Genomic DNA, 27850 nt, shown 5'->3' with positions numbered 1-27850 from the left:
CAGTGTTCCTATCACCCATATCTAAGAGAAGTCTCCTGATAATGGTACTATGAACAAATTCTATAGTAAGCCATGTTCCTTTTCAAATCCTTTTTCACCTCTATAGAGAAAACAGGTGTGGTTTAAATGTTCTGTTTTTAATGCTATCTAAATTTTCTTACAGATAATAAAGCTACAGCAAGATACATGCTCTTAAATAGATAGCTCAATTTGGAAAATAAATATGTAGTATGCAGTGGTATTCAATTCAATAAAACCATTTGTAGTTGGGTTTTTTAATACAATTTTTATTATGGAGCTTTCTGGTTTGGTGTTATTTAGATATTTAAATGTGTGGGTCAGAGCTGGGGGTGTAACTATGGATACCTTGGTGGAGTGGGAACAGCTTATTGGAAGATGTGTACCCTGCACAAGGCCTTCTACCTCAACAGTAACACCACTGGGTCTAAGGCACCATCAATAATAGTGGGTTTCTTGAAAGGCATATGTCTATTTGCAAAGGAAACACTGTTAAATAATACACAATATACAGTAATTTATCACATAGGCGCATATGTATATATATATATATATATATATATATATATATATATACATATATATATACACAATCATTAGTATTTATTTATAAAGCTCTTAGTATATTCATTAGCACTGAACTGAAGACAGAGATACATACAAATAGAAACTACTACAGAGGAACATACTTAGACAAGCTTACTTCCTGTAAATAAGAGTTGTGTGTAGTAATCCCATGAGTGCTTGTTGTAAAGGGGCCAAAATCTTCTAACATACACAATAATACCCAGTCATTATATTTTTAGATTGCTGCCATATTAATACAATTCTGGTAGAAGAATTTTGCAAACATTCTTTGAATGACAAAGCTGCCAGCCTAATGTGGGTAGCAGTCTGAATCACTGAATATTTGGCCACACGTGGAGGACTGAATTGGTCATTTATGGTACAGATCCAGTTTTTTTGCCAGCTGGTTTAACAACAGTGAGGACAATAACCTTGTGTGTTAGATGATATTAGGCCCCTTACTGGTTAACTTACTGGAAAGCCTGACTTTGTGTAATGTTAGAGTTTTTTTTCAGCTTTGAATATATTCAGAATTTGAAAGGTTTTCTCATTTATTAAAAAATGTGAATATAAAAATTTGCTTGAATAAAATTTGTGAAAAAATTGAATACATTGAATTTTTACTAGCTTTATTGTGCTCAATGAGGCTTTAAATTTGCAGTAGATGCTTCCCATTGACTTCTACATGAACTCGGCAGCTTTTAGATGACTAAGTTTACATGAGTTTTACCAATTTAACTTAATTTTGTACATGAGTTTTTGAATGCATAATTCGAAATAAGAAACGCATATTTTTCTATAATACCTGGGACTGTTACTGGCATGCCTTTAGCTGTTAGAATTGTGGTTGGAATGATTGAAACAATGTGGTCTATAATTATGAATGGACAAATGGTATCATCACAACTTCTCAATCTGCTATTGACAACTGGTGTGCAATGGGAAATAACTACATTACCTGAGTGCAACCTTATGTTCAGACAAATTTGTCTTATACATGTCCCAGCATTGGGTGATTGTTGGGCACCCAAGCATCTGAAGCCAAAGCTGAAGCTAAAAAATCTGCCAAAGTCCACTATCTATATTGAGAATGGCCAATTGAACAATTGAATAAGATGTTCACCTAACTTTAATTTGAGGTATTTTTAAGTTTAAGAAATGTATTCAGTACTAATACCTATCTATAACTATATTTTGCAAATGAATAGATAAGGAAGAAGACATTCTAGTATGACTTTTGCTGCTGGACTGTACGTGGCCCCTGTGTTTACAATATGGGTTTTGTTCTCCATTATAGGTTATGTGAATGTAGCATTATTTTATTTTCATTCATCCCATTTAGGAACATTGCCACACTGAAGAGATTTCCGTCTGCCTCATATACTTAGGTCAGTACAGAGCTCATATGTATTTGGGTACAGCTAAGCAACCTGTGGCTCTCTGAATGTTACCATTCCCAGCATCCCAATGACAAGTGAAAGGGTTGTATGTTTTTTTAATCAACATCTGGGGTTAGGTAATCTGTCCATATGTACGTGGTATACATACATGTTTGCTAAGTGCTACCTGTACACTCTGGCCCTATATAGCCATATCTAGCCAATCTGTCAAACACTTGCATATCTATCAGGTGTAATACATAAATGTAAAACCTTTTTCATAAGAGTATCCTTAATGGATTGGAAATTGAACATAATCAAAAGACTTATTGGATAGATGTTTGATTATGAAAAGCTGAAAAATGAAGGTTAAAAATCACTTTCAACATTAAATATTATTTTCAACTGGCCTATTCTAAACCAGGAAGGCTACCACAATTCATGGGTCAAACCATTCTTATTAAGAAGGTTCATAAAACAACACCTGAGTAGTTAGTTCATCTGTTTTATCCAGCATCCTATATTGTGTCCAAAGAACATAAGTGACGTTTTTTTGTGTATTACCTAAAAAGATGCTGCACACATGAATATTAAGAATTGTCCAATAAGTAAGACAGCAATTTACATCATCTGTAAATATCAGTCTGTTTTTAAGAAAGGCAGTGTCTGTTGCGGTCACACTGTCCACCTGATCTGACTAATGTTATGTAGGACTTTAAAACACTCTAAATCCCAGAGGGTGCATGAGACAGTATCATGGAGTCGATTTAGAGATTATGGTGTTGAGAGTTATCCAATTAGATCTTGGCAAACACGGCATTTCCAAGAAATATGGATACAAACACTATCGTCTATGTTGTTACAAGGAAAATCCGCTGTGGTTGGAAGACGTCTCTTAGTGGATGTCCCAGTTCTATAATTAGACCTTTGTTGTAAACATTCCATTATCTTTAACAAGAACCCATTGGCAGTGTCACCCAGCATATTGAACAGAGGAGAGCATCTTGAATCAGGTGGGACTAGGCAGGAAACACATTGCTGTATATATTAGGAGACTCCTCATTCATTGAGAGATATGTGGCCCTCATAGTTGGAGAATACTAGAGAGGAGGAGAAAAATGCATATATGAGATACAATGAATATTCACAACATTTTCCATACACAAGTGTCATAAATCATTACAGTCGGCTTCACATAAACATTTTACAGAAACTTAGGAAAAGTAGGACAAAGAGCAGACAATTCGGCACTGCATGATTATGGGATCCCTATATAAATATTTTGTTGAATACCTAGCAAACAAATTAATTAAAGGTTTATAAGAGCAAGCAAGTGCTTGTACTTACAAATAACAACCAATAAATAAAACCAAACACAAGCTAGCTTTATCTAAGGGGTTAATGTACTTAACCCCTCCCTTTCTTTATGCACTGTTTGTGGCACCAATGAATGAAGTTGAACGACACCTTTTTACCCTCACCATTTATAGATCTCAATAATACCTTTAAGCCATTCACAGTTTTTAGATATTATTATGTTGCATTTACAGTGATTATACTGTATTGCCCACTCAAATTGTATCACTAAGGAGGTTAATAATTGTAGTTAAAAAACACCATTCCAGTATCTGTTATTCTACAATACAGCTTAGCTTTTTTTTTTTATGGTAAATAATCTATTTGTATTAAATGATAAATACTGCCTTCAAGTGAGAGGGACTTTGATGGGGACTTCATACACCCTATCATCATTATGGACTTGTTTGACAGTGGAATTAGGTTTGAAGGAAGTGGTACTATTATTGATTTGGTATATGGATGATGTACTAATACTTTGGCTTGGAACAGATGATGCCCTACATGAATTTGTTAAGCTACTATGTAAATAATAGGAATATTAAAATAACATATGACTGGAATAAAACTAAAACTTTTTTTTAGATATAATGATAGAAATAAGGGAGAGATTATTACACAGACCTATAGGAAGAAGATGGCATTAAATTCATTCCTGTATGCAAGTAAACACCATCCACTGCCTTTAATTAAAGGCATTCCTGTGGGTCAGTTTATCAGAATATGTAGAAATTGCTCAGATAAAAACAGTAAAAACAGGCTATGGAAATGAATGAGAGGTTCAGAAGAAGGGGTTTAAGAGAGCAAATAATGGAAAAAGTAAAACATTGTTATACGATAGTGAGGTACGAGAAAATGGTAATAAAATAAGGCTAATAACACATTATAATCAACGATGGGAAGATGAAAAACAGATTTTAGATGACCAGTTGCGAAAGTGGCTTGGAAAAAAACAGCACTTAAAGGCTGTAGGAATATGTGAACACTGTAACCTTTGCAAATTGTAAAACAAATTGATGAACACACAAAGCTAAGCTGCATTGTGGAATAATGGAATGTGAAATGGTGTTGTTGAACTACATTATTAACAACCTAATTGTCACAGTTGACAAGTGTTGGAACGCCTACAGCACACACCCCGAAAATAGGGGTATAGTGTATACACAGCGTATAACATGGGTATAACTTGTGCGGTCCAAAAATTATAATGAAATTGCCTATTTTCACTATTGTAAGGACAAAATATTGCTTAGGCAAAAATAAAATTAAAATCAAGGCAGAAAGTTTCCTCACTTAAATTTCATAATTATAATTTCAGATATACATTATTTGAATTTTATGTATCTTGAAATAACCTAGTATTATAGAGTAGTGTTCAGGAATGGGGTGCACATGGTTATTCATTGTATGACAATCACCCAGATACAATCTTCATTGGAGTAAGTTTACTCCCAGGAGAAAAAAAAAACATGTAGGTAAAGTGATGCAATTTTGGTCTTTTACACTAATTTAATTTACCAATATGACTACGAACAAGCCTACTTTACCCTGCAGACATTTTACAAAATTACTAATTTAAAGAACATATAGTTCTAGGATTATGCAGCTCATTGTTTAACATAACTTTTTACTCCTATTTGCTATAGGTCTATATTCTGTATTTTGCAAGTCTGTGGCTTCTTGTAACTATAGATTCTTATTCTTCCAGATGTTTGGGGGGAATAGGCTTAATCCAGTCAAAAGAGGGGAAATGTTCCTGCAGAGGAAAGAGGGAGGTTTAGGGATGGCCTGTCCTGTGACCTGCTTTGGTGACATGTACTAAAGTTGGGGGTCGAACAAGAACAAGCACACTGTGGAAATGTTGTCTCAGGTCTTGGGCATCGTCTTTTATCATGGACTGGATGCAAGGTGGAACGGCGAAGAGAGTAAGACAGATCTATTTTCCTCCACACATTGCCCAAGCCCTTAAGCTGATAAAGAAGTGGTGCACTGGAGCAGTGGAAAGTACTCAAACTCACAAAAACAAATCTATGCCAGGGTATTTATGACTTTCTTCTCCATCCCTTTGACTATAAGGGACTGTATCAGTAAGAGCCTGAAGGAAACCTTAAAATATTTAAATGGTGCAAGATCCCCTGCAATGCTTTTAGATAACGCCTGGCTGTCACTGCAGGGAAATTATATGTAAGGGGCAACTTAAAATATCTGAGCCGTGTAAACTGATAGTGTCCCTGGGGGTGTGGGGGTGAAGGAGAGTCAAGAGCAGATTTTGGCAGGATGTTCTATATTAAGTAGTTTATATGAGGGAGTTCTGAAGGTTTTTGTAATATACGTGTCAATGATTATGCTGAGAGGAATCATTTATATAAAGCATCGCTATAACTAGGAGGCATATTATTTGGTCAGTGATTTGGTATCAGCACTGGTCTATGAGATGCATAAATTCTCTGCAGAAACAGACCTTACATTAAGATAACATTTTAATGAAAGTGATATTTAATAAGATTAATGATACAAACAAAGTGTGAATGGGAAGTATTGGATGAATTTGTTTTTTTTCTTGGACTCATTCTACTTTCTCATTGTAAATAATGTAAATATTGTAATATGTCCATTCTGATATGCCATGATATTGTTTTGTAAAGGTTTTTAATTTAACAAAAATATAAATTCACCTGTAATGAAAATGGCCTAACAGAAACATTCAGAAACATTGGAGAGTAACCACATGGCACTTTATCAATTTATTTTGTAAAGTCCAATGATAAAACAACAGCAACAATTCCTTCTATGGATAACAAAAAAAGTCCCACAAAAGTCTAAGATCCGATTTGTGCAGGACTCATTTCTTCTCTCTCTGAAGACTGTCTTCCAAGTTCTGGTGACTCTTTTTATGCCCCATTGACCCAGCCTCCCAGCAAGTCCTTATTGTTACCATTCAGGTGTGTGGTGACGAATTGGAACCTGGGTGACTGGATTATTTCCCCCCCCTGCTGGAGGCATAAACAGACTTGTTTGATCCACTGGTGGTCAGTACTTATTATTCCTTATCCCATGGCCATTGTCTACACCAGTGATCCCCAACCAGTAGCTCGTGAGCAACATGTTGCTCCCCAACTGCTTGGATGTTGCTCCCAGTGGCCTCAAAGCAGGTGCTTATTTTTGAATTCCAGGCTTGGCGGCAAGTTTTAGTTGCATAAAATCCAGATGTACTGCCAAACAGAGTCTCCTGTATGCTGCCAGTCCATATAGGTGCTACCCCTAGTCAATCACAGCCCTTATTTTACACCAGCCAGGAACATTTTTCATGCTTGTGTTGCTCCCCAACTCTTTTTACATCTGAATGTTGCTCACGGGTGAAAAAGGTTGGGGACCTCTGGTCTACACAGACAAACCTTGAATATGTCCTTGACCCTTTGGACTTAGGTTTAAGATAGAAATCAAATTAATTTCTCCAGTGTTTCCACAAATCCATCACATGCCACCCCCCAGTTACATAATTAGATCGAGTTAAAAAAGACCAAAGTCCATCAAGTTCAACCCCTCCAAATGAAACCCAGCATTGATACATACACACACTGCCACTGACCCCTCCATACACTCACAAACTATATATTATTATTATTATTAACATGTATTTATATAGCGCCAACATATTGCGTAGCACTGTAAAGTAAATGTGATTATACAACTACATCACATGAATTACATACATAGAATATATGGAGTAACAAACATCACAATCAATACAGGTACAAAAAGGTGAGGAAGGCCCTATGCATAGGCATACAGTCTAAAGGGAAGGGAGTAATACACAAGGTGTGGGAGTGGGCAAGATCGAATTGAGTGGGTGAGAAATGTGGTATTGCGTTTGGTAGTTAAGCAGAGTGAGGGTAGGCTTCTCGAAAGAAGTGCGTTTTCAGAGATTTCTTGAAAGTAGAAAGGTTGGGAGAAAGTCGGACAGACCGTGGGAGAGCGTTCCAGAGGAGGGGTGCAGCCCTTGCAAAGTCTTGAATGCGAGCATGTGAGGAGGTAATGAGAGAAGAGTTGAGTAGCAGGTCAGTAGAGGAGCGTAGTAAGCGAGTGGGTGAGTATATAGAGATGAGTTCAGAGATGTAGGGTGGGGCAGAGTTATGAAGTGCTTTGAAAGTCAGTGTCATTAATTTGAATTTGATTCTGAAAGGTAACGGAAGCCAGTGCAGGGATTGACAGAATGGCGAGGCAGAGGAGGAGCGGTTGCTGAGGTGTATGAGCCTCGCAGCAGTGTTCATTATGGACTGGAGAGGTGACAGTCTCTGGAGGGGGAGGCCAATTAAAAGAGAGTTACAGTAGTCTAGACGCGATATGATGAGAGAGTGAATAAGAATTTTGGCAGCGTCTTGGGTGATAAATTATCGTATTTTGGATATGTTCTTTAGGTGGAAGTGACAAGATTTAATAAGTGACTGGATATGAGGAGTGAATGAAAGGGCAGAATCTAGGATAACCCCAAGGCACCGGGCCTGGGGAGAGGGGGTGATAGTGGAATTGTTAACTATGATGGATACTTCGGGGATGCTACTGGTGTTAGTTGGAGGAAAGAGAACCATTTCAGTTTTAGAGAGGTTTAATTTAAGGTAGCGTTGTGACATCCAGGTAGAGATAGCGGACAGGCAGGAGGAGACGCGAGTTAGGAGTTCTGGGTTGAGATCAGGAGATGAGAGATAGATCTGAGTATCGTCAGCATAGAGGTGGTAGTGGAAACCATAAGAATTTATTAATTTGCCAAGGGAGGAAGTATAGAGGGAGAATAGTAATGGTCCCAGGACAGAGCCTTGAGGAACTCCAACAGAAAGAGGTAGGGGAGAAGATGCTACTCCATTGTAGGAGACACTGAAGGAACGATTGGTGATGTAAGAAGAGAACCAGGACAGGGCTGTGTCACGAAGGCCAAGTGACTGGAGGGACTGGAGGAGGAGAGGGTGATCTACAGTGTCAAATGCGGCTGAGAGATCAAGCAGTATTAGTAGTGAGAAGTGATTGTTGGCTTTAGCGGTTAAAAGGTCATTAGTCAGTCGAGTCAGGGCAGTTTCCGTGGAGTGTTGTGGCTTAAAACCAGATTGTAGGGGGTCCAGCAGGTTATTGTCAGAGAGGAATGAGGTAAGTCGGATGTAGACTAGGCGCTCAAGTAGTTTAGAGATGAAAGGTAGCAGAGAGATAGGTCGGAGGTAGTTAAGATTGGAGGGATCAAGAGAGGGTTTTTTCAGAATGGGGGTGACAAGAGCATGTTTTAGTTGAGAAGGAAACAGTCCAGTTGAGAGGGAAAGATTAAATAGGTGAGTTAAGGCTTTGATTAGACACGGATTGGTATTGCGGAGAAGTTTTGAGGGAATTGGATCAAGCGGGCAGGTGGTAAGGTGAGAAGAGGCCAGAAGCTTTGAGACTTCCTCATCAGTGACAGGGGTGAAGGAGCACAGGAGGGACTGGGGAGTGTGGAGGGAGGGTGGTGGAAGTCTTGGGGGGTTGAGTAGTGTAATGTCCCTTCTGATAGTGTCAATTTTGTTTTTGAAGTGCTCAGCAATATATTGAGCAGAGACAGATGTGCATGGAGGGGGTGGAGAAGGGGAAAGGAGAGTGTTAAAGGTGGAGAAAAGTTGTGCTGGTTTTTTAGAAAGGGAGTTAATGAGTGAAGTAAAGTATGTTTGTTTGGCTTGGAAGAGGCTGGTGTTAAAGGAGCGCAGGGCAGATTTGTAGCTCCAAAAGTCTGATTCTGAACGGGATTTGCGCCAGCGACGCTCAAGTGCACGTGAGTGTCTTTGGAGCGCTTTTGTATGAGCAGTATGCCAAGGTTGAAGTGGCTTGGGTCGAGAACGTTTAGTTTTTATAGGAGCAAGCTCATTTAGGGCAGTGGTGAGAGTACTATAGTAGACAGAGGTAGCCACATTAGGACATGAGATGGCTGAGATATTAGAGTGAAGAGAGTCAAAGGAAGAAGAGAGATGTGACAGGTCTATAGCTTGCAAGTCACGGTAAGTACGTGTTTGGGGAATAGCAGGGGGTGAGGAGGGAGTTAGTGAGAGTTGAAATGTGAGCATATTGTGATCAGAGAGGGGAAATGGTGAGTTAGTAAAATTGGTGGTTGAACAGAGTCTGGTAAATATGAGATCCAGAGCATTACCATTGGAGTGAGAGGGGGAGTCTGAGCACAAAGATAAGCCTAGGGAGGAGGTTAGTGAAAGAAGTTTAGAGACAGAAGAGTTGTTAATGTTGTTAACGGGTATATTAAAGTCACCTAATATGATGGATGGTATGTTAGATGAAAGAAAGTAAGGAAGCCAGGCAGCAAAGTTGTCCAGAAATTGTGCAGTTGGTCCTGGTGGTCGATATATAACAGCAATGCAGAGTGAAACCGGAGAAAAGAGCCTAATGCAGTGAGCCTCAAATGAGGAGAATGATAAAGAGGGAACAGGTGGAAGAACTTTAAAAGTACAGCGGGGAGAGAGAAGCAAACCTACCCCACCTCCAGGTCTGTTACCAGGTCTGGGAGTATGAGTAAGGTGTAGGCCCCCATAGGACAGGGCAGCAGGTGAGGCAGTGTCAGTAGGAGAAAGCCAGGTTTCAGTAAGTGCGAGTAGGTTAAAGGAATTTGCAATGAAATGGTCGTGTATAGCGGTGAGCTTGTTGCAGACAGATCTGGCATTCCAGAGAGCACAGGAAAGATTAACTGGGTTTTTGGGTATAGGAGTAAGTGTTCTGTACTATATATATACTATATATATACCCATATCTATACTAACTATAGATTTTAGTGTCACAATAGCCTTGGATATTATGTTTGTCCAATAAATCATCCAAGCCACTCTTAAGACCAGACCAGTTCTCTGGTGATGTGCCAAGATGTGAGGTCCTTCCTTGATTTTCCTGGATGGTAAGCTCTAACAATTTCAGTCTTTCAGTACCAGTCAGATCAGCTTCAAGAGTCACCAGCCAAGAATGATACAGATCCATTATAGATCATCCAGTGATGCACCTTGCCCTGCAGCCTCTACCTTTAAGTCCTCTGAGGTGGCAAATTGAAGGTTCAAGCCATCCCCAATGTTGTGGCATAAGTAGAGAGGATACTGAATGATCTCCCTCATGCTCTAGCAAGATATCTGCCACAGCTGATTGGCCTGGTCGATGTGTAGATTGGGTTTCAAATGGCAGCCATTTGTCTTCTTGTAAACCCTGTGTAGTTAATTCTGTGATTATGACATAATCCACGTAGGATTTACAGATGTAGCAAGGCCAGTTCTTCTACCATGCTTATAACTGGGTGTTGTCCAATATTAAAGCAACCAATCATTCTATGGATAACAAAAAGGCATTTATGAAGATCCACAAAAGTCTATCCACAAACCACAGAAAACACGAAGTAAGTAATGACCGAAGGGTAGTTAAGCAGGAGTCCTTTCTTCTTTCTCTAAAGACTGCCTTCCAACTCTCTCCTGGTGGCTCTTGTTATGCCCCCCTATTGTTACCATTCAGGTGTGTGAAGATGAATTGGAGCCTGATTGACTAGATTATCACCCCCTGCTGGATCTGCCTATTGTTCTTATGGAGGCATGCACATAATTGTTATAGCCACTGGGTTTATCAGTGCCCATGGCCTTTGTCTATACAGACACACCTTGAATATGTCCTTAAAGGGATCCTGTCATCGTAAAACATGTTTTTTTCAAAACACATCAGTTAATAGTGCTACTCCAGCAGAATTCTGCACTGAAATCCATTTCTCAAAAGAGCAAACAGATTTTTTTATATTCAATTTTGAAATCTGACATGGGGCTAGACATTTTGTCAATTTCCCAGCTGCCCCTAAACATGTGACTTGTGCCTGCACTTTAGGAGAGAAATGCTTTCTGGCAGGCTGCTGTTTTTCCTTCTCAATGTAACTGAATGTGTTTCAGTGGGACACAGGTTTTTACTATTGAGTGCTGTTCCTAGATCTACCAGGCAGCTGTTATCTTGTGTTAGGGAGCTGCTATCTGGTTACCTTCCCATTGTTCTTTTGTTTGGCTGCTGGGGGGGGGGGAAAGGGAGGGGGTGATATCACTCTAACTTGCAGTACAGCAGTAAAGAGTGATTGAAGTTTATCAGAGCACAAGTCACATGACCAGGGGCAGCTGGGAAATTGACAATATGTCTAGCCCCATGTCAGATTTCAAAATTGAATATAAAAAAAATCTGTTTGCTCTTTTGAGAAATGGATTTCAGTGCAGAATTCTGCTGGAGCAGCACTATTAACTGATTCATTTTGAAAAAGTTTTTTTTCCCATGACAGAATCCCTTTAACCTTTTGTGTGTCACAGATCCATCACATTCCCTGCTAAAAAGTCATGGGTTTTTGTATACTACATCAAACGTTTTTGTTTGGAAATGTATTCAAGTTATTATTTTGTAAAAAGACAATTACTAAAGTGCAAAAGGCACTAATTTGATTCAAACTGCATTTTTTTTTACCTGCAAAACCAACAATGCAGAGCTCTTCTCCTAGAATTCTAGAATAACCGTAATATAAACCACAACTTGTGCTTGATGTTACAATGTGGGAACAAATAAGCAAAATGTGCAAAAGTGGGTATGGTGTCACTTCTGGTCCCAGTGCAAAACCCCAATGCTTCTAAAGCAAAGGAAAGACGTCACTCCAGATAAAAGAGATGGTTTATTGCAACAGGTCACAGACCAACATCACCTGACGCGTTTTGGGAGCAGCTCCCTTAGGCTTATGATTATAATTAAGCCTATTATTAAGGGAGGTGCTCCCAAAATGTGTCAGGTGATGTTGGTCTGTGACCTGTTGCAATAAACCATCACTTTTATCCGGAGTGCCGTCTTTCCTTTGCTTTAGAACAATTTATTACAGTGGGAACTGCTGGCAGAGCACCCGGATCTGATATTGGAGCTGTACTGTGGTGAACATATGAGGGGTGAGTCTGGAGCGGCTTTAACTTCTATTGACTTGGTCAAAACCTCAATGCAACCAACAAGACATTCGATTTCAATATAATTTAGTCCCTTGGAATAGATAGATATCTTATAATTCTGGGTGGTTAAATGTCTATCTAAATGTTTTATGCCTCAGGCACTATAACTAATGCTATCTTTATGGAGTGGGCACCCACTGGGGAAGAATTACTATTACCTAGTTCTATAGTAAATACAGTATATGAGAGTTAATACTCTGATATATTTAACCTGATTTACTTCAGTGATTCTGTATGTACTTCAGTGATCCTGTGCACTTTTACACAAGTGTAAAATTAGTTCTCCTTCAGGACAGTGTGTGTGTTTACACAAGGTATACACAAAGAGGGAGAGGATAACAGGACACAGCACATACCGATAGATAGAACTTACTGTTTACCATATTGCTCCAATACATGGGTGCAAAAACAAAGAAATAATTAACATGTAGAACAACATAACACACTACAAACAATTATGACTATACTAAAGTGCAAAGTAGACCATTATTTGATGCCACTGGAGTGTTTAAATTGAGCGTAGTACTCAATCTTACGTTGGTCAGGATTCGCCAAGTCCAGGCTAAATGTACTGTGAAAATAACAAAAGTCAACTGGAGAGCAAAAAGTGCACTTTCTTTGTGAATTTATTCTGAGATCATGTTTCGAACCACAGGGTTCCTTCTTCAGTTTGCACTGAAGTGGTTGAACCACCCAATTATGACTTCAAATGTCTGATACAGAGATGATCCATATCATTAGTGTTATAACCTCATTTCGTAAACAGTAATAGTTAAAAACAGTTTTAAAAAAGCTTAGAATCAATCATTATCAGCCAAATGAAATGTGGATATTTCGATTCCAAACATATTATTTAATGATACAAATAGGAGCTGCCATACAACTTGCTTCTGTAATAGCACCAATTTTATATTGTGTCCTTGGCAAACCTGTACACATGTACACAGGTACACATGTTCATAGAAAAGAATGCTTGCAGAAGAGCAGAATACCTGAGTGGCACATTACAGCACTTACTGCTTTCTTAAGAAATCAATTGGGCTGGGGGTTCTGAAAATAACATAATCTGTTATATTCATCCAAGAGTTAAAAAAATAACATTTGTATGTTTACCACAGATCCTCTGGTGTCCTAATATCAAAAACCTGGCTTTGTTCTGTCCAACTCTTTTCTGGGTTGTGAACCAGTTATTTGATATACATGTTCATAGGCCATAGACATTCATTCATTCATAGACAGTCATTCATTTATGGACATCATCATATTAAGATGATGATGTCATATAAGGAGTTCTATGGAGCACCTGGAAAATCTGGAGACCAGAGGTTTACATAGGTGGGATACTTATGGCCCATGGCTGTGCAGCTTCATAGCAATGACCTAGCACGTAGGCAGAAAGATGGTATAGGTAGAGAGATTCAACTGTATAGGTTGCATGTCTAATATTCAAGAAGTGTTTTCCAAAAACAATACTGTCTGGTCATTTAAATTGCAGAGAGACACCAGCCTGGTAGTGGAAAAGAACATGCTGTATTCTAAAGCCTAGGGTACTGTATGTATCCTTACTCCATTCACTGGGCCTGACATATAATCAGGACAGAATTTAGTTGTTAGCACTGTTGCTTTGCACAAAACAAGTATTTTCCCTTCTATAAAACAAAAGCATTTGAAATTCTAATATGTACTCTAGGTCTCAAGGGAAGGCATTTTTTGTGGGACAATGTGCATGCCTTTTGTATCTTCTGTACTGACAGTAAGTGTTTTGAAAATGCAGTAAGTGTTTTGAAAATGCAATTACCAATATGTCTCCAGGCCCGGATTTGTGGAAAGGCCACCTAGGCCCGGGCCTAGGGCGGCAGGATTTTAGGGGGGTGGCATGCTGCCCAACCACACCCACATTGGTTCAAAAACACTGGAGATGCACTGGAGATACGATCATTTTTTAAATTTCCCGTGCACCAATCCCCGTTGCTCCTGTCAGGCCCTGTATGTCCCCACCATCTAATCAAATGTCCCCTTCACAAAACTTATTACAAATTGCTATAAAAAAGACTTGGATTCAGAGGCCCAGCGTACCGTGGGTGGAGGTGATCCTCTCCCTATCAGAGGAACGTTTTCATAGCGAGGGTTTCCACCGAACAGAGCTGCCTGATTCCTAAATAAAAGTGGGAAGAAACAAAATTAATTTTAAAATATGTATAGCATATGCTATAGTAATTTCTGGGGATGGAAGCAGCATTAGGTCAGATATATTTTCTCTTTATCCCTTTCTTTCTTCATGCAAAGATGTATAACTTTAATTTATTTTAATGTAAAGGAGGAGTAAAGCCTAAAAAGACTATGGCTATACATGTGTATTTTATACAGTATATTGAACCAATACCGAGATTCAGCAGCATTAACCAAAATGAGCCAGGCCTTCAAAGTTATCTACAGGAGATCATCATCTTGGATCCTGTTCTTGTAAGTCTGAGTCTCTGAGTCTCAGCATAGGCTCATTGTTTTCTAACCAACTGACCTGAAACTAGGCTATGGTCAGACATTTCTGTTTCTCAGCATGCGGATAAGCATAGGCTGGGAAAACTGGCTGATATATACAGGCAGATAAGCATGCAGATAAGCTTAGGCTGTGAAAACTGCCTGATATGTATATGTGTATTTATATGTGTGTATATATATATATATATATATATATATATATATATATATATATATATATATATATATATATATATATATATACACACACACATACATACATAATATAACATATTAGACTATGTCTGTACTGATACTTTGTTGAGCTTTAGTTCTCCTTTAAAGAGTCAATAATAATTCCAATTTAGACAAAATCCAGAAGCACACCAAAAATAGTGGCTGCATGAAAATAGGTGATTTATTTAGCCCATAAATGGCTTGATAAGGGCCCAGAGGGGTCTGAAACGTTGCCTTGTTTGTGAAATACTTATGAGCTAAATAAATAACCTATTTTCATGCAGCCACTATTTTTGGTGTACTTCTGGATTTTGTCTATACTGACTTTTGACCCCGTGCAAGGAAGGGGATTTCTGGTTGAGCACCCACCACTTTCAACAAGTCGAAACCTCACAGGTTGAGCACTCCATTATGAACTTCCCCTCGTTATTTATCACAGTGATTATAACACCATTGGGGGTGGTAAATATGCAGAGCTAGTTCTCCTGCCCTAGGACAATAGCGACTTTCCATAACTCATGGAAGCACTGTACAATGAAACCATACCCATTTTATATTAAAACACAAAAGAAAACCGTTTGTTTTTTAATGACAAAAATTAGCAGAGAACCAGACCTTAAGAGGCAGAAAAGAAACAATGAAGACCAATTATCAACAGGTATATAAGAATAGTAGGGGAAATGTTGTATGAGACAATAATAATTATAAGCCAAGATCAAGCAGTGTAAAACTGGCTATAGAGTGTCATTATGGTAGTGGTGGTGGTGGGAATAAGAAAGATGTAGCAAAAATCTAGACATCAAGGGGCAGATTCACTAAGCTCGAGTGAAGGATTCGAATGAAAAATACTTCGAATTTCGAAGTATTTTTTTGGTACTTCGACCATCGAATTGGTTAAATTCGTTCGAATTCGAACGAAATCGAACGAATCGAACGAAAAATCGTTCGACTATTCGACCATTCGATAGTCGAAGTACTTGCCCTTTAAAAAAAACTTCGACCCCCTACTTCGGCAGGTAAAACCTACCGAAGTCAATGTTGTGGGGAAGGTCCCCATAGGCTTGCTAACCTTTTTTTGATCGAAGGATTTTCGTTCGATCATTGGATTCAAATCCTTCGAATCGTTCGATTCGAAGGATTTAATCGTTCGATCGAACGAAAAATCCTTCGATCGATCGATCGAAGGATTAGCGCTAAATCCTTCGACTTCGATATTCGAAGTCGAAGGATTTCAATCCGAGGGTCGAATTTCGAAGTATTTTTAACTTCGAAATTCGACCCTTAGTGAATCGGCCCCCAAGTATACACTAATATAAAAACTATAAAGATAAATCTCAAACTCTTAAAGTAGATCACTACTCACATATATTCAGCAGCTTGTGCATTGGAGACAGTTTGTGCAGGAGGCTGGAGACTAGCTTGACTACCCAGGCTACTGCTGTAGCTGCAGAAACTCCTTAGCTGCCCTCGATTTGGATTATGCACTGCTATTCTGCGAGCTTGTGGATTGAAGGGGTCTTCGTCATCAACGTCATTATAATCTCTATCCCTGAAACACAGAGAGGCCACATTGCCTTACACAACCCTCAGACACTTCATGATAAACCAGTTTTAAATCAATGAGTGAATTAATCAAAGTAAACGAAACATTTGAGGCAGGTTCTCCATGTTTTCCCTTCAGTGGTACAGGAAGAGATCTCTGTGAAGCTGAGAGAAGTCTGATGCTGACATAGAATTTTAAGGGATTATCAATTTAAGGCATCTGTTGATGGAAAGGACTGCTCTGACACACTGGTTATATATGCAGCACAAGTGTATTTTGAATCAATTATTGCAAATGTTAATCCAGAGTGAAAGCACATACATTAAGCAATTAAGTTACGCTGTTGCTGGGCTGCCAAACAGGTTATTCTATCACAGTTTTCACAGTGTGGAGTTCCTGTACATAGAACTTAATGGCATAAAACCCATTTTTATAGCTATATAGGGTCAATTTCTTAGAGTTCTCCTTATAAATCCCTTATTTTGAGGAGCAAAATGGGTTATCAGCGAGGGAATAGGGTGGATACATTAGGCAGAAGGGAGACCTATGGATGTTTACTTTAAAGGAAAACTATACCCCTAGAACAATGTAGGTGTTTATAAAGATAAATTGCATAAAATAGCTCATATGAAAAACCCTGCTTCATATAAATAATTTGCATAATAATATACGTTTTTAGTAGAATGTGCCATAGGTTAATTAAAAATAGAAAATTGCCATTTTAAAGAATAAGGGCCACCCCCCTGGGATTATAGGATTCACAGTGTACACAAACAAACCATACATGCTAGGTCACATGAGCCAATTAAAACACAGAGTTCTATTGCTCCCACACTTCTTCTAGTTAGGGTAAGACCACACGAGGAGATTTGGGGAGATTTTGTTGCCTGGCGACTAATCGCCTCGTCTTTTGACCGACTCTGCCTCAGCGGTTTTCCCCATAGGCTGCAATGAAAAGTCGCCTGCGCTAATGCACACACGGCGATGCGTTTTCTATAGTCGCCCGAAGTTGCCTCACTGAGGTAATTCATTTTGGGGGTATAGTTTTCATTCAAATACATTTTATCCCTGTGGGTTTAATGAAAACTTAAAAGTTAGACCTTTTTTAAAATGAGTATTGCAACTCAGACTGTAACCATCAGTGAAATAAAAAAGGGAATAGAGACCTAAAGTGACCCTAGATAGATATAAAAATGTGTTATGCCACTAAGTTATATGTGCAGGAAATACACATTGTAAAAGTGATTGTGCAACTGCTTTTATTCTTTCCTGATAGTTTTAAGAGAAATGCGGTCACATAATCTGTTGTACTGTGGATTTCATAGTAATGATTAATATCAACTGTTCACCCTGAAAATATTTTGTGAATATTTAAATAAACCTGGGAATTGACTTTTATTATAAATGTATGGTGTTCTGATACATAGGTTATTCTATATATATAATATAGGTATTTGGGGTTAACAGGGATTGAGTTTGGAACAATACATGGGGAGTGACTTTTCAAGTAGATGATTTTTTAATATACTCTGTGGGGTGGGTTTGACATTGATTTTTTTTTGATTTTGTATTGGTTGGTGCATAGGTGTAATAAGGTGCAAATTTTATTCACATGATAATAGAGTGAGTACACTTATTATGAGTGATAGAGTATGGGGTTTTATAAAACGGAATTTATGGTGATTAATACATAATAATATTGGTTTGTGATTGCCTATGACACACTATGGGGACACGTATTATTTGGATTTAGGGGAAATATACTTCCACATATGTAAGCACATTTTGGTGGTATACTGCAAAGGGGATTAAAAAAGAGGGTGTTAGTGAACACATAATTTTTGGGGAGTGCTTTACCATTCCTAGCAACTATAGAGTACACCACAGGCAGATCGTTCCATGTCGGCTCCAGCATAGTAACATAAATATAGGATAAATTAGCAATATAGGGTAAGAGATAGAGAGCGAGTGCTGTAATTTAAATGAAAGGAAAGCCATATAATATATGATTTAGTAGACCAAAAAAGAAGGGGAGAGATATATCAATGTGTTAGACTCACATATTTGTAACACAAGTAACTGAATCTGTTTCTTTTACTGCAACATTGTAACAACATTGTTATGAGTGATATATATCTATATCTATATAGAAGCAGTAACATCTAGAATGTGAATCTGTTTCTGCTAATAACTATGACAGATAATGTTATATGATTGTAACAAAGCAATTTGCGTTTAACTTTTGTCTGTATTATGAATGATGATAAATTGTTGCATATTTACATATATGGAATGTATGTATATTTAGTAAAACAACTTAACTGGGGTTTGCTAATGACGCTGATCATGTGATAACGCTGTAGCTGTTGTGTTCCCGCCAGTTTATACTTTTAAGGCATGTTCATAGTTGATTTGGGCACTTTGAGAAAGGCCTTGGGGTCGGCCGAAACGTTTAAGTCTCTTTCCATTTTATTAATACATTTTTTTCAACATTTTTAAGACCTAAGAGTGCTGATCATTATCATTATAGTCATCACATATGTCTCAAGTCCCCCCAACATGTTCCAGACAAGATTATCATCTGAGACCAGATGGCCTGGAGGATTCGTCACAGAACATTGACTAAATTAATAAAGGTCCCCATAGACGCAACGATTCTTCTTTGGTGAACGACCGATTTCAGTGAAGTCCGACCAATCCGTCAAATTATTGTGCGGTTAGTGGGATTCGAACGATCGTACATCTTACGATTTTTCGGCCGACATCTGTCAGAAAATTGATCGGCCAGGTTTAAAAATCTTTATCGGTCCCTGTGCAATGTATCTATGTTTGCAGGGCCAAGAAGGCAGCTATTCTTCAGTTTTGCTGGCAATATCGCCTGAATGGTCTTTTTAGTTGATGGACACATCGTACATTTAAACGATCATTTCGAGATAATCGTGGTCTCACAATAACGATTGGATCTTTTAAAAAACTTTACATCTATGGCCAGCTTAAACAAGGACTTTAACATCTGATTGGTCAGAACTGAAGCCTTTGGAGATCCCGTTACAGGGGTATAAAAGGACCAACACTGGAGGACTGTTTTTGGAATGCTCCTCGGTATATAAAGAGACTGGTTGCCTGACAATATATTGTATATAACAAACTCATTACTTTTAATTAAATATTTCCTTGTTTACTTCTAGTACAGTGCAGCACAGGTTCTTAACCTTTATTCACTAATGGGGGAATATATGTTAATATGTTTGCACAGACCATTGTGGCATTAGCGACCATGCTTGTATAATTTTTGACTGTGTATACAATTGACAATGAATATTAAAAAATTTTACCCTGTGCTCCTGTCAGTCTGTGGTATACTACAAAGTTGTTGAAAATAAAAATATTGTGTATATATATATATATATATATATATATATATATATATATATATATATTAGGAAAACTGTAAATACAATAAATTATGTTCTAACAATGTTCTAACATAACTAATGCACTCACATAATTTTATATTAGTAGTGAAAAAGATAAGAAATAAACAAAATAAAAAGGAAATTAAAGTTTGATCAAAGACTCTTTTAACCACCTGCATGAAAGTGATTCTTTTTCAATTGTGCAAACAAACAACTTACCTAGCTGCCAAGTGTTTCCAGGCTCGTGGCATTGCACAAACCATGGCAGTGAATGCCACCGCTGCCAGCAGTGAGAACAGACTTAGGTACAGCAGTCCTTCTACTCCATCATAGCAGATGCCAATCAGAGCTTCCAGATAGTCCTGTGCCAGATAGACTCAATTAGACAGAGGTACAGGGCTAACATACAGTACTGGAAGCATGTAAAGACCAAGCAGACAAACATATGGTGCTCTCCATATAAAATTCTTCCAGTGCCCTCTGCTGGGCAGTGCAAGTAGAGGCCCAATATGCATCCCTGCCAGGCAGCCTGCTCACTGGACTGGCAAAGACTTCTACATATAACTTAATTACGCTAAATGAATAAGTCCTTGTGGTCCAGCCTCAAAGATAATCTTGGTCACAGTACTGACATAACTTTCTACAGTTCATGTTTTTGCTAGGGGAACAAAACTTGCAGCCAATTAGTATTATAGCAAAGAGGATGTACACAATATGGATTCCTCCATACAACAAAAGTTGAGCAAGACTGCTGACAGTTGCAGGGAGCAATATGTTTCCCTAGTAACAGTCATTTGGAAATACATGGCAAATGTGGCCCCACAAACTCCTAGCAGATCAAAAATTTTGCCCACTAAGGACCCAATTGCAAATGTTTACCCATCAAGACTGGAGCCAGGGGTGTAACAAAAGTACGCCGGGCCCCCAGCCAGTAAATTTTTCAGAGGACCCAGTGCGCATAGGCACTGCTGCAAACTTCCGCAACTCCCTCTCCCCTGCCGCTTGCTTACTCAGCTGTGAGTGCGTCATTTAAAAGAAGAATAGAGTTACACCACTAACTGGACCAAACACCTGAATGTGTGAAATGTGTAGCTGTGTCTTCTTCAGAAAACAGAGGATTACATTTCTGTATGGGATCTATTTACTGAATTCAAACAACCTTGCTGTCTATTATGGTGTAGAAGCATACAGACAGTATGACTATGAAGATTTTCATTCATCCAGGTCATGGTATATCTAATACAAGTAATTCAAAAATAAACAAGACAGTAGAAGTTTTATAGACTGTGCACTCACACCAGTCTTTGGCAGACTTTTGCATCAAAATAGCAACTTTTGTCATCATGCACCATGTTGCTTACCTTATGAAGCCCTCTGCAATCCAGCAGAGCTGTAATTTGATGTAGGTTGGATTCAGAAGTGTTTAGAAGGAGCTGTATACCCAAGAGATCCTTCTGTTTACCCAAAACATAGAAAGTAAATACAAATGAGATGGGACTTATTTTGCAATTGCCTGTATAAAGGAGGGCTGTATCATAGTCTATAGGTGCCACTGAAGATAACAACTCCCAACATCCCTAAAAACCAAACCAAGTAGATGCTGGGAGGTTTATATCTATAACAACAAGTGCTACAATTAAGCTACTCCAGGGCTGGTTTACTGCTTATGTTGATTGGCCAGCAGAAATAAATGAAAGGCTTGCAAGGAGGCCTCACCTGGGCTGTGGGAAATAATGGCACAGCAAACTGGAGTAAGCCTTGGATTTGGATTTGCATGGTTGTAAGTGACCTTTGGAAGACTGTCAGAGCCTGCAAAGAGAAAGAGAGTAGAAGGGATTAACATGATTGAAATGTTTTTGAACTATCGCGAAAATGAAAATTTAATAAAGCTTTGGCATACTGAAATAAGAAATTTCCTAAATATAGTCAATTAAAGAGATAAATGTAAGCTTCCACCAAACTAGCTGAGGCCAAAAACCAAAAGTGGAGGCCCAAACCAGATAACATGACAATATTGTGGCAATTCTGCAAGGCATGCTGCCACCCCCCCACATAAAGTTTTTGCATGTTAAAATTAACTTTAGGTGTGAGCAGGGGCCCCATCACTAGTGCAGAGGATGCAATTGTTCTCTCTGCACTAGAAGAGTTGAAACTCTTTAAACACAGAATTTAGGATCATATAGTTACCAAGTGCAGATTTTTGCCAAACCATAGTAACCTGAGGCACATTAATGATAGGAGCACCCCTGCTGACATCCCAGGCTCAGTTTAACAACAATTACATGGAGACAGTGGCAAATGGTACATGTTATATGGACTTATAGTAGAAAAGCCCACCAGGCCACAACCACTGGCAACAGATGCTTAAAAAGGGAAAATTGTTTTACATATTTACCGTAATTTTCCTTTTCTAGCCACTGTATGTCAACATAAACACTGGGTAGTCTCAGACCAGAAAGTCCTCCAAAATCTATAAAACACCCCCTCTTAGGGCCAGCAGTCTAATAATTTAGTCCAAGAAGGGAGGGTGTGTTGACATACATAGTGGCTAGGAAAGAAAAATTATGGTAAGTATGAAAAATAATTTTCCCTTTTCCTAGCCACTGTATGTCAACATAAACACTGGGATGCAATATCAAAAAAAACTGGGAGGGAAAACAGAAACAAACTCTCTCTTTTTTTTAACTTATAATTTTACTTAGAAATTTTCCTTTTTTCCAGATAGTGAAAAATACAGAACAAGAAAAACACATTAAAAAAAGAAAAGTACAGCAAAGTACAAATACAAACATCACAAAAACAACAACCAAACTCAATTGATGTCCATTGGTAGGCTGAGCATATATATTCATACCCGGCCTTATTCTCCCTTTCATTGTCTTTAACCACTCGTCTCCTTCATCTATATGTTTTAACCATATTCCTTCACCATTTTAGTATTATTCCTTTATAAGGAGCCTCCCTCTTTTAAAGCTTCCAAATATGAATGGGCTTCTCAACCCCCCATTTGAAGCCCGCATAATGTTCAAGAGATGTTGGTAGCCCATTTCAGCCATCCTATCCACAGTTTGTGACTCTTATATGATAAGTGATAGAAAAAAAAAACAGATTCCAAAAGGTGTATGTCTCAAGTTAAATAAATATAGTTTATCCTTCCATATGTGTCTAAAAAAAAAACCATGTGCGTGTTAGTAAAGTGCTTAGTGTGCAGTGTAATTGCCTACTTTACCTAGTGAATACTCCCCTATTTACTGGGGATCCTTTATACTGTGTTCCTCTTGTGTGTGCGTGCCATCATAAAGGTGTGCAAATCTATGTGATAGTTCATATATGTGCCACTTTGCAATCTATAATGAATATAGAGAGAGAGGAAAAAAAACAAAAAAACAAACAAAACACCATTATATGCATATCTATAAGTCAGTGTCCATAGCAGTGGTCTTAGCTGCTACCACCTCCTTTACCACTAATTTCACGTGTTATGGAAACAGAACACCCAATAATTATGTCTCTTAGGATAGTGGTTTTATCATCCAATTTTCTGGCTGTCATATTTTCTAAAGAAAAAGGCTATTCAGTCTATGGCATATTAGCAAACCCTTCAAGTTCCCATATAGACCATGTTTTAAGGTATTGAGGAGTTGTATTTTGTAAATGGGCTATAATTGCTTCAAACCGCTTATTGGCATTCACTCTATTAATAATTTACTTGATACTCGGACACTCAGGGGATTTCCACTTAGATGCTATCGCTATCCGGGCACCCATCAAAATTTGGTTTGCCAACTTTTGGCTAGATTTTGATAAGCCCACAAAGGGTCTGCCAATAAGAAGGTAATTATATCTAGTGGGACTTGTATTGTCAGAACTCGGTCTAGTATCTTCTTAATTTCCATCCATACTGGTTTAACAATTGGGCATTCCCAAAAGATATGAGGCAATGTACCTATTTCTCCACAATTTCTCCAGCATTGGGGCGTGTGTTCCGGAAATAGCTTATGTAATCTATCGGGGGTGTAATACCAGAACATCAGTATCTTATAGATATGTTATTTTTGTCTTATGCATGTGCTCATTTGATTTGCATTGCGCCAGATACCCACCCAATCTTTTTGCGACAATCGGTTCAATGTTTTTATATTCCACTTAACCATATACTTATGATGTCCCATACCTATTATTGATGGACTATTAAGAAGCCTGTATATCTTAGAGATAAGTCCCTTTTGTGGTAGGCCCTTCTTAGCTAATGTTTCAAATGCTGTACTCCCAGCATCTTTTGCACTAATACAATACGGATTTATAAAGTGACGTAATTGGAGATATTCGAATTGGTATAAAGTGGAGTTTGGCATTAAATTTTTTAGTTCCTGAAAAGTTAAGGGTGTATAGGTGCGTTCATCTAGCAATTCTCTTATTGTGGATATACCTGTGCTCCCCCAACGCCTGCGGAAAGATGCATTCATCCCTGGAGGAAAATTAGGGTTCTGTAGATAGCTTGTTTTTAAAGAATATTGTGATATCAACTCCCGTTTATGCCTTAATTTATACCAAATCTTCATGGTAAGCTGTGTGGTCGGCAGCAAGCCCTTTCCTTCCTTATCTTTAATGTTAGCTGCCCATATTAGTGTATTAATAAGAATTTCCAGTGCCGCTGAATTTTCAATGTTAACCCAGGCGCTAGGAGAAGTCTAAGATGACCAGGCCATCACTTGTCTTATTTGTGCTGCCTCATAGTATGTCTGTATACAGGGCACTCCTAAGCCTCCCGAGGCCCTAGGCCCTGTCAAGACTGATCTAGCTATTCTATGACTTTTTTGTCTCCAAATAAATTTATGAAATATATTTTGAATCTCTTTTAATGTCCTCTTAGGCACCATAACCGGCCGGGTTTCAAATAAGTATAAAAATGTTGGTAGGATACTCATTTTAATTGCTGTGATTCTTCCGAACCAAGATATCAAGAAATGCGCCCACTTCACAAACAATTGCTTAGTTAGATTTATGAGAGGATTAAAGTTGGTTTGGTATAATGATATTTTGTTGTAATTTGAACGCCCAAGTAATTGAATTCTCTTTCCATCTATAGTCAAAATTAGCCTTCAGAGTTTGAAGCTCTCTTACAGAGACATTTAAGGATAGGGCCTCAGATTTTGACAGATTTAATTTATAACCGGAGAATATACTAAATTCCTTTATAATTTTTTTTTTTTGTAACTTAAAATTTTTATTAAGAATAAAATTATCCAGAAAAGAAAAGAGAAATAAAGCAGTCCAAGCTTGCAATATCGCATGTACACATTACAAAAGTGGGTGCCAAATAGCACATGAGCATTAAACATTGCCGCAAGTCTGTATTACAAGCTAAGATCGTTCTGGACATTCTCATACATGCTAAAACAGTAACATAGAAAACAGAAAACAAATGAAAAAGAAAAAATAAAAACAAAAAATAAAGTTCTACCTTACAAGAAATATTCTCCATAGCAATTAATAAAAAATTGGACTGCACATTGCTTAGTAACTCAGATACCAAAGCAAAGTCCACGTCTGAAGCGAACATCGTGAGTTAACGAAAAATCAGGAATCTATACAACTTACAGCTCAACATTTGCCACCCAGGAGAGCGCAAAAATAGTTAAGGATTTTGTGGTTTTCGCTAACATCTCGTAAGGAGCCCAAATAGCTAGAAACTTATGTGTCCTGTTCTGAGTATAAGCAATCATGTTTTCAAAAGCCATATTCGAAATAAGTCTTCTATGAACCTCCTGAACAGATGAAATTCCATTATAATTAGACAATGCTGCAGTTGGATGGGTTAGTGACAAAATGACATAGTCAGCAAAAAGTGCAATTTTAAACTGATTAGGTCGAAGAGGCACCCCTGATATATTAGGGCTCTCTCTTATCGCTGCAGCCAGTGGTTCAGTACATGCATATAATAGGGGCGAAAGAGGGCAACCTTGCCTCGTGCCATTTGTTATTGGAATAGGCTTATCTGATTGACCGGCTAACTTTAACCGGGTTGAAGGTTGACTATAAAGATTTTTAAGGGCTTCAAAGAATGGGCCTTTTAGGTTCAAGTTAGTAAGCAATGTGAAAATATAGGTCCAGTTTAGCCTATCGAATGCTTTTTCAGCATCCAAACTTAAAACGACAGCAGGAGTGCCTGTTCTATTAAGTATTTCAATAAGGTTGATCACCCTTCTTGTATTATCCCCAGCCTGACGTCCTTCTATAAATCCTACCTGATCTTGATTTATTAAATTTGGCATTATCGGGGCTAATCTATTGGCCAAAATTTTTGAGAAAAATTTAAGATCTGAATTTAAGAGGGCTATAGGTCTATAATTTGTACATTGTGTCGGGTCTTTACCTTCTTTGGGTATAAGAGAAAGATATGATGTCTGAATGGAATTAGGTATTGGGTTTCCTTGCATATATTGGGTAAAAAGTTTTACCATATAAGGAGAGAGAATATGTGAAAATAATTTATAGTATCTATAAGGTAGCCCATCTGGTTCTGGGGTTTTACCATTTGGCATACCTTTTAGTACCTGTGTTAGCTCTTCCAATGTAATGTCCTTATTTAATAACTGCAGATCTTCCTGTTGGAACAACGTATTATTGTTTAATGGGGTAGATTTCGCTAAGTTATATAAATTGTAGTAAAATTCATGAAACCGAGTCCCAATTCGAACTGGGTCATAGGTAAGCTGCCCTTTTTTAGTTTGAATTGCATTAATACGTGACGATGCTTGTTGGTCTTTAAGCTTCCTCGCTTATAGAGTGTGCTGCCTATCCCCTTTTTCATAGAAGGTCTGCTTTGTCCAGATTATAGCTTTAGAGACCTCAGCTCTTTTAACATTTGCTAGGTCCTTCCTCAAGTTGATAATTTGATTCCGCCCCACATAGATTATATTGTGATTCTAAATCTCTTGAGTTTCCTTTGCATGGAAAGATAGATCCCCACTTTCTCTTTCCGTTTACTAGCGGTCAACGCGATAAGATGGCCCCTAATTGTAGCCTTATGGGCTTCCCATAAAGTAGTCAGATTATGCACTGATCCCTCATTTAATTGGAAATATTCCTTTAAACTCGATTCAGTTTGTTTAAGAGCCTCTAGATTATGTAATATAGTTTTGTTCAGCCTCCAATGGGGCTCTCGAAGAGGAAGCCTCAGGAGATCTATAGTTAGGGATATTGGTGCATGATCCGACCACGTGATCGGGTGTATCTCAGTAGAGTATCTTAAGCGCAAGGTTGCTTGTGAGATAAAAAAATTATCAATACGAGAGTGAACCTTATGTACTGATAAATAAAATGTATACTGCTTATCCTTAGGATGATTAATACGCCAGGAATCAAACCAGTGTGTCGCATCAGCTTCCATAAGTTACATGACATTAAATGTGCCTGTTTATCCGGACAAGGGTAGGAACGATCTACTTCTTGCGAATATAACATATTAAAGTCTCCCCCTATTACCCCATATAGGGACTCAGACTGCTCAATTTTAGCAATCATCCTTCTCAAGAAGCGGAGCTGATGTTTATTAGGTGAATAAATATTTAAAAGGGCTACTGTTCTATTAGCATAATTGCCTACTAACAACAAGTAATGGCCTTTGGGGTCACTGATAATTTGCTCAACTTTTAATGGGCAATCATTATGTATAAGAGTAGCTACCCCTGCATTTTTATTGGGCCCTGAAGCATAGTATGCTGTTGGATAATATTTAGAATATAACCGCGTAATTCCGTTAGCTACCAAATGCGTCTCTCACAGGAAAGCAATATCTGCCTTTAAGGCTTTAATTTCTTTCATTGCTAAATATCGTTTAGTTACACT

The 27850-nt window shown here is 38.1% G+C and overlaps 1 protein-coding gene across 3 annotated transcripts in view; it reads right to left on the bottom strand.

The window, feature by feature from the left end:
* Positions 1 to 269: 269 nt before the first annotated feature.
* Positions 270 to 27850, bottom strand: part of ttyh2.S (tweety family member 2 S homeolog) — a 94659-nt gene continuing 67078 nt past the window's right edge. For 2 of the 3 annotated variants that reach the window (XM_041577653.1, XM_041577654.1), the window contains 6 exons: positions 21716 to 21808; positions 21361 to 21453; positions 20219 to 20361; positions 16404 to 16589; positions 14402 to 14480; positions 270 to 3064 (listed from right to left, as the gene is read on the bottom strand). In XM_041577653.1, the coding sequence (XP_041433587.1) occupies positions 2984 to 3064; positions 14402 to 14480; positions 16404 to 16589; positions 20219 to 20361; positions 21361 to 21453; positions 21716 to 21808 (675 nt within the window). In that variant the 3' untranslated portion in view covers positions 270 to 2983. 3 annotated transcript variants of the gene reach the window in all.

Source organism: Xenopus laevis, chromosome 9_10S (genome assembly GCF_017654675.1).
Source record: "Xenopus laevis strain J_2021 chromosome 9_10S, Xenopus_laevis_v10.1, whole genome shotgun sequence".
NCBI classification, from domain to species: domain Eukaryota; kingdom Metazoa; phylum Chordata; class Amphibia; order Anura; family Pipidae; genus Xenopus; species Xenopus laevis.
This window is presented reverse-complemented; position numbering and strand designations above follow the sequence as displayed.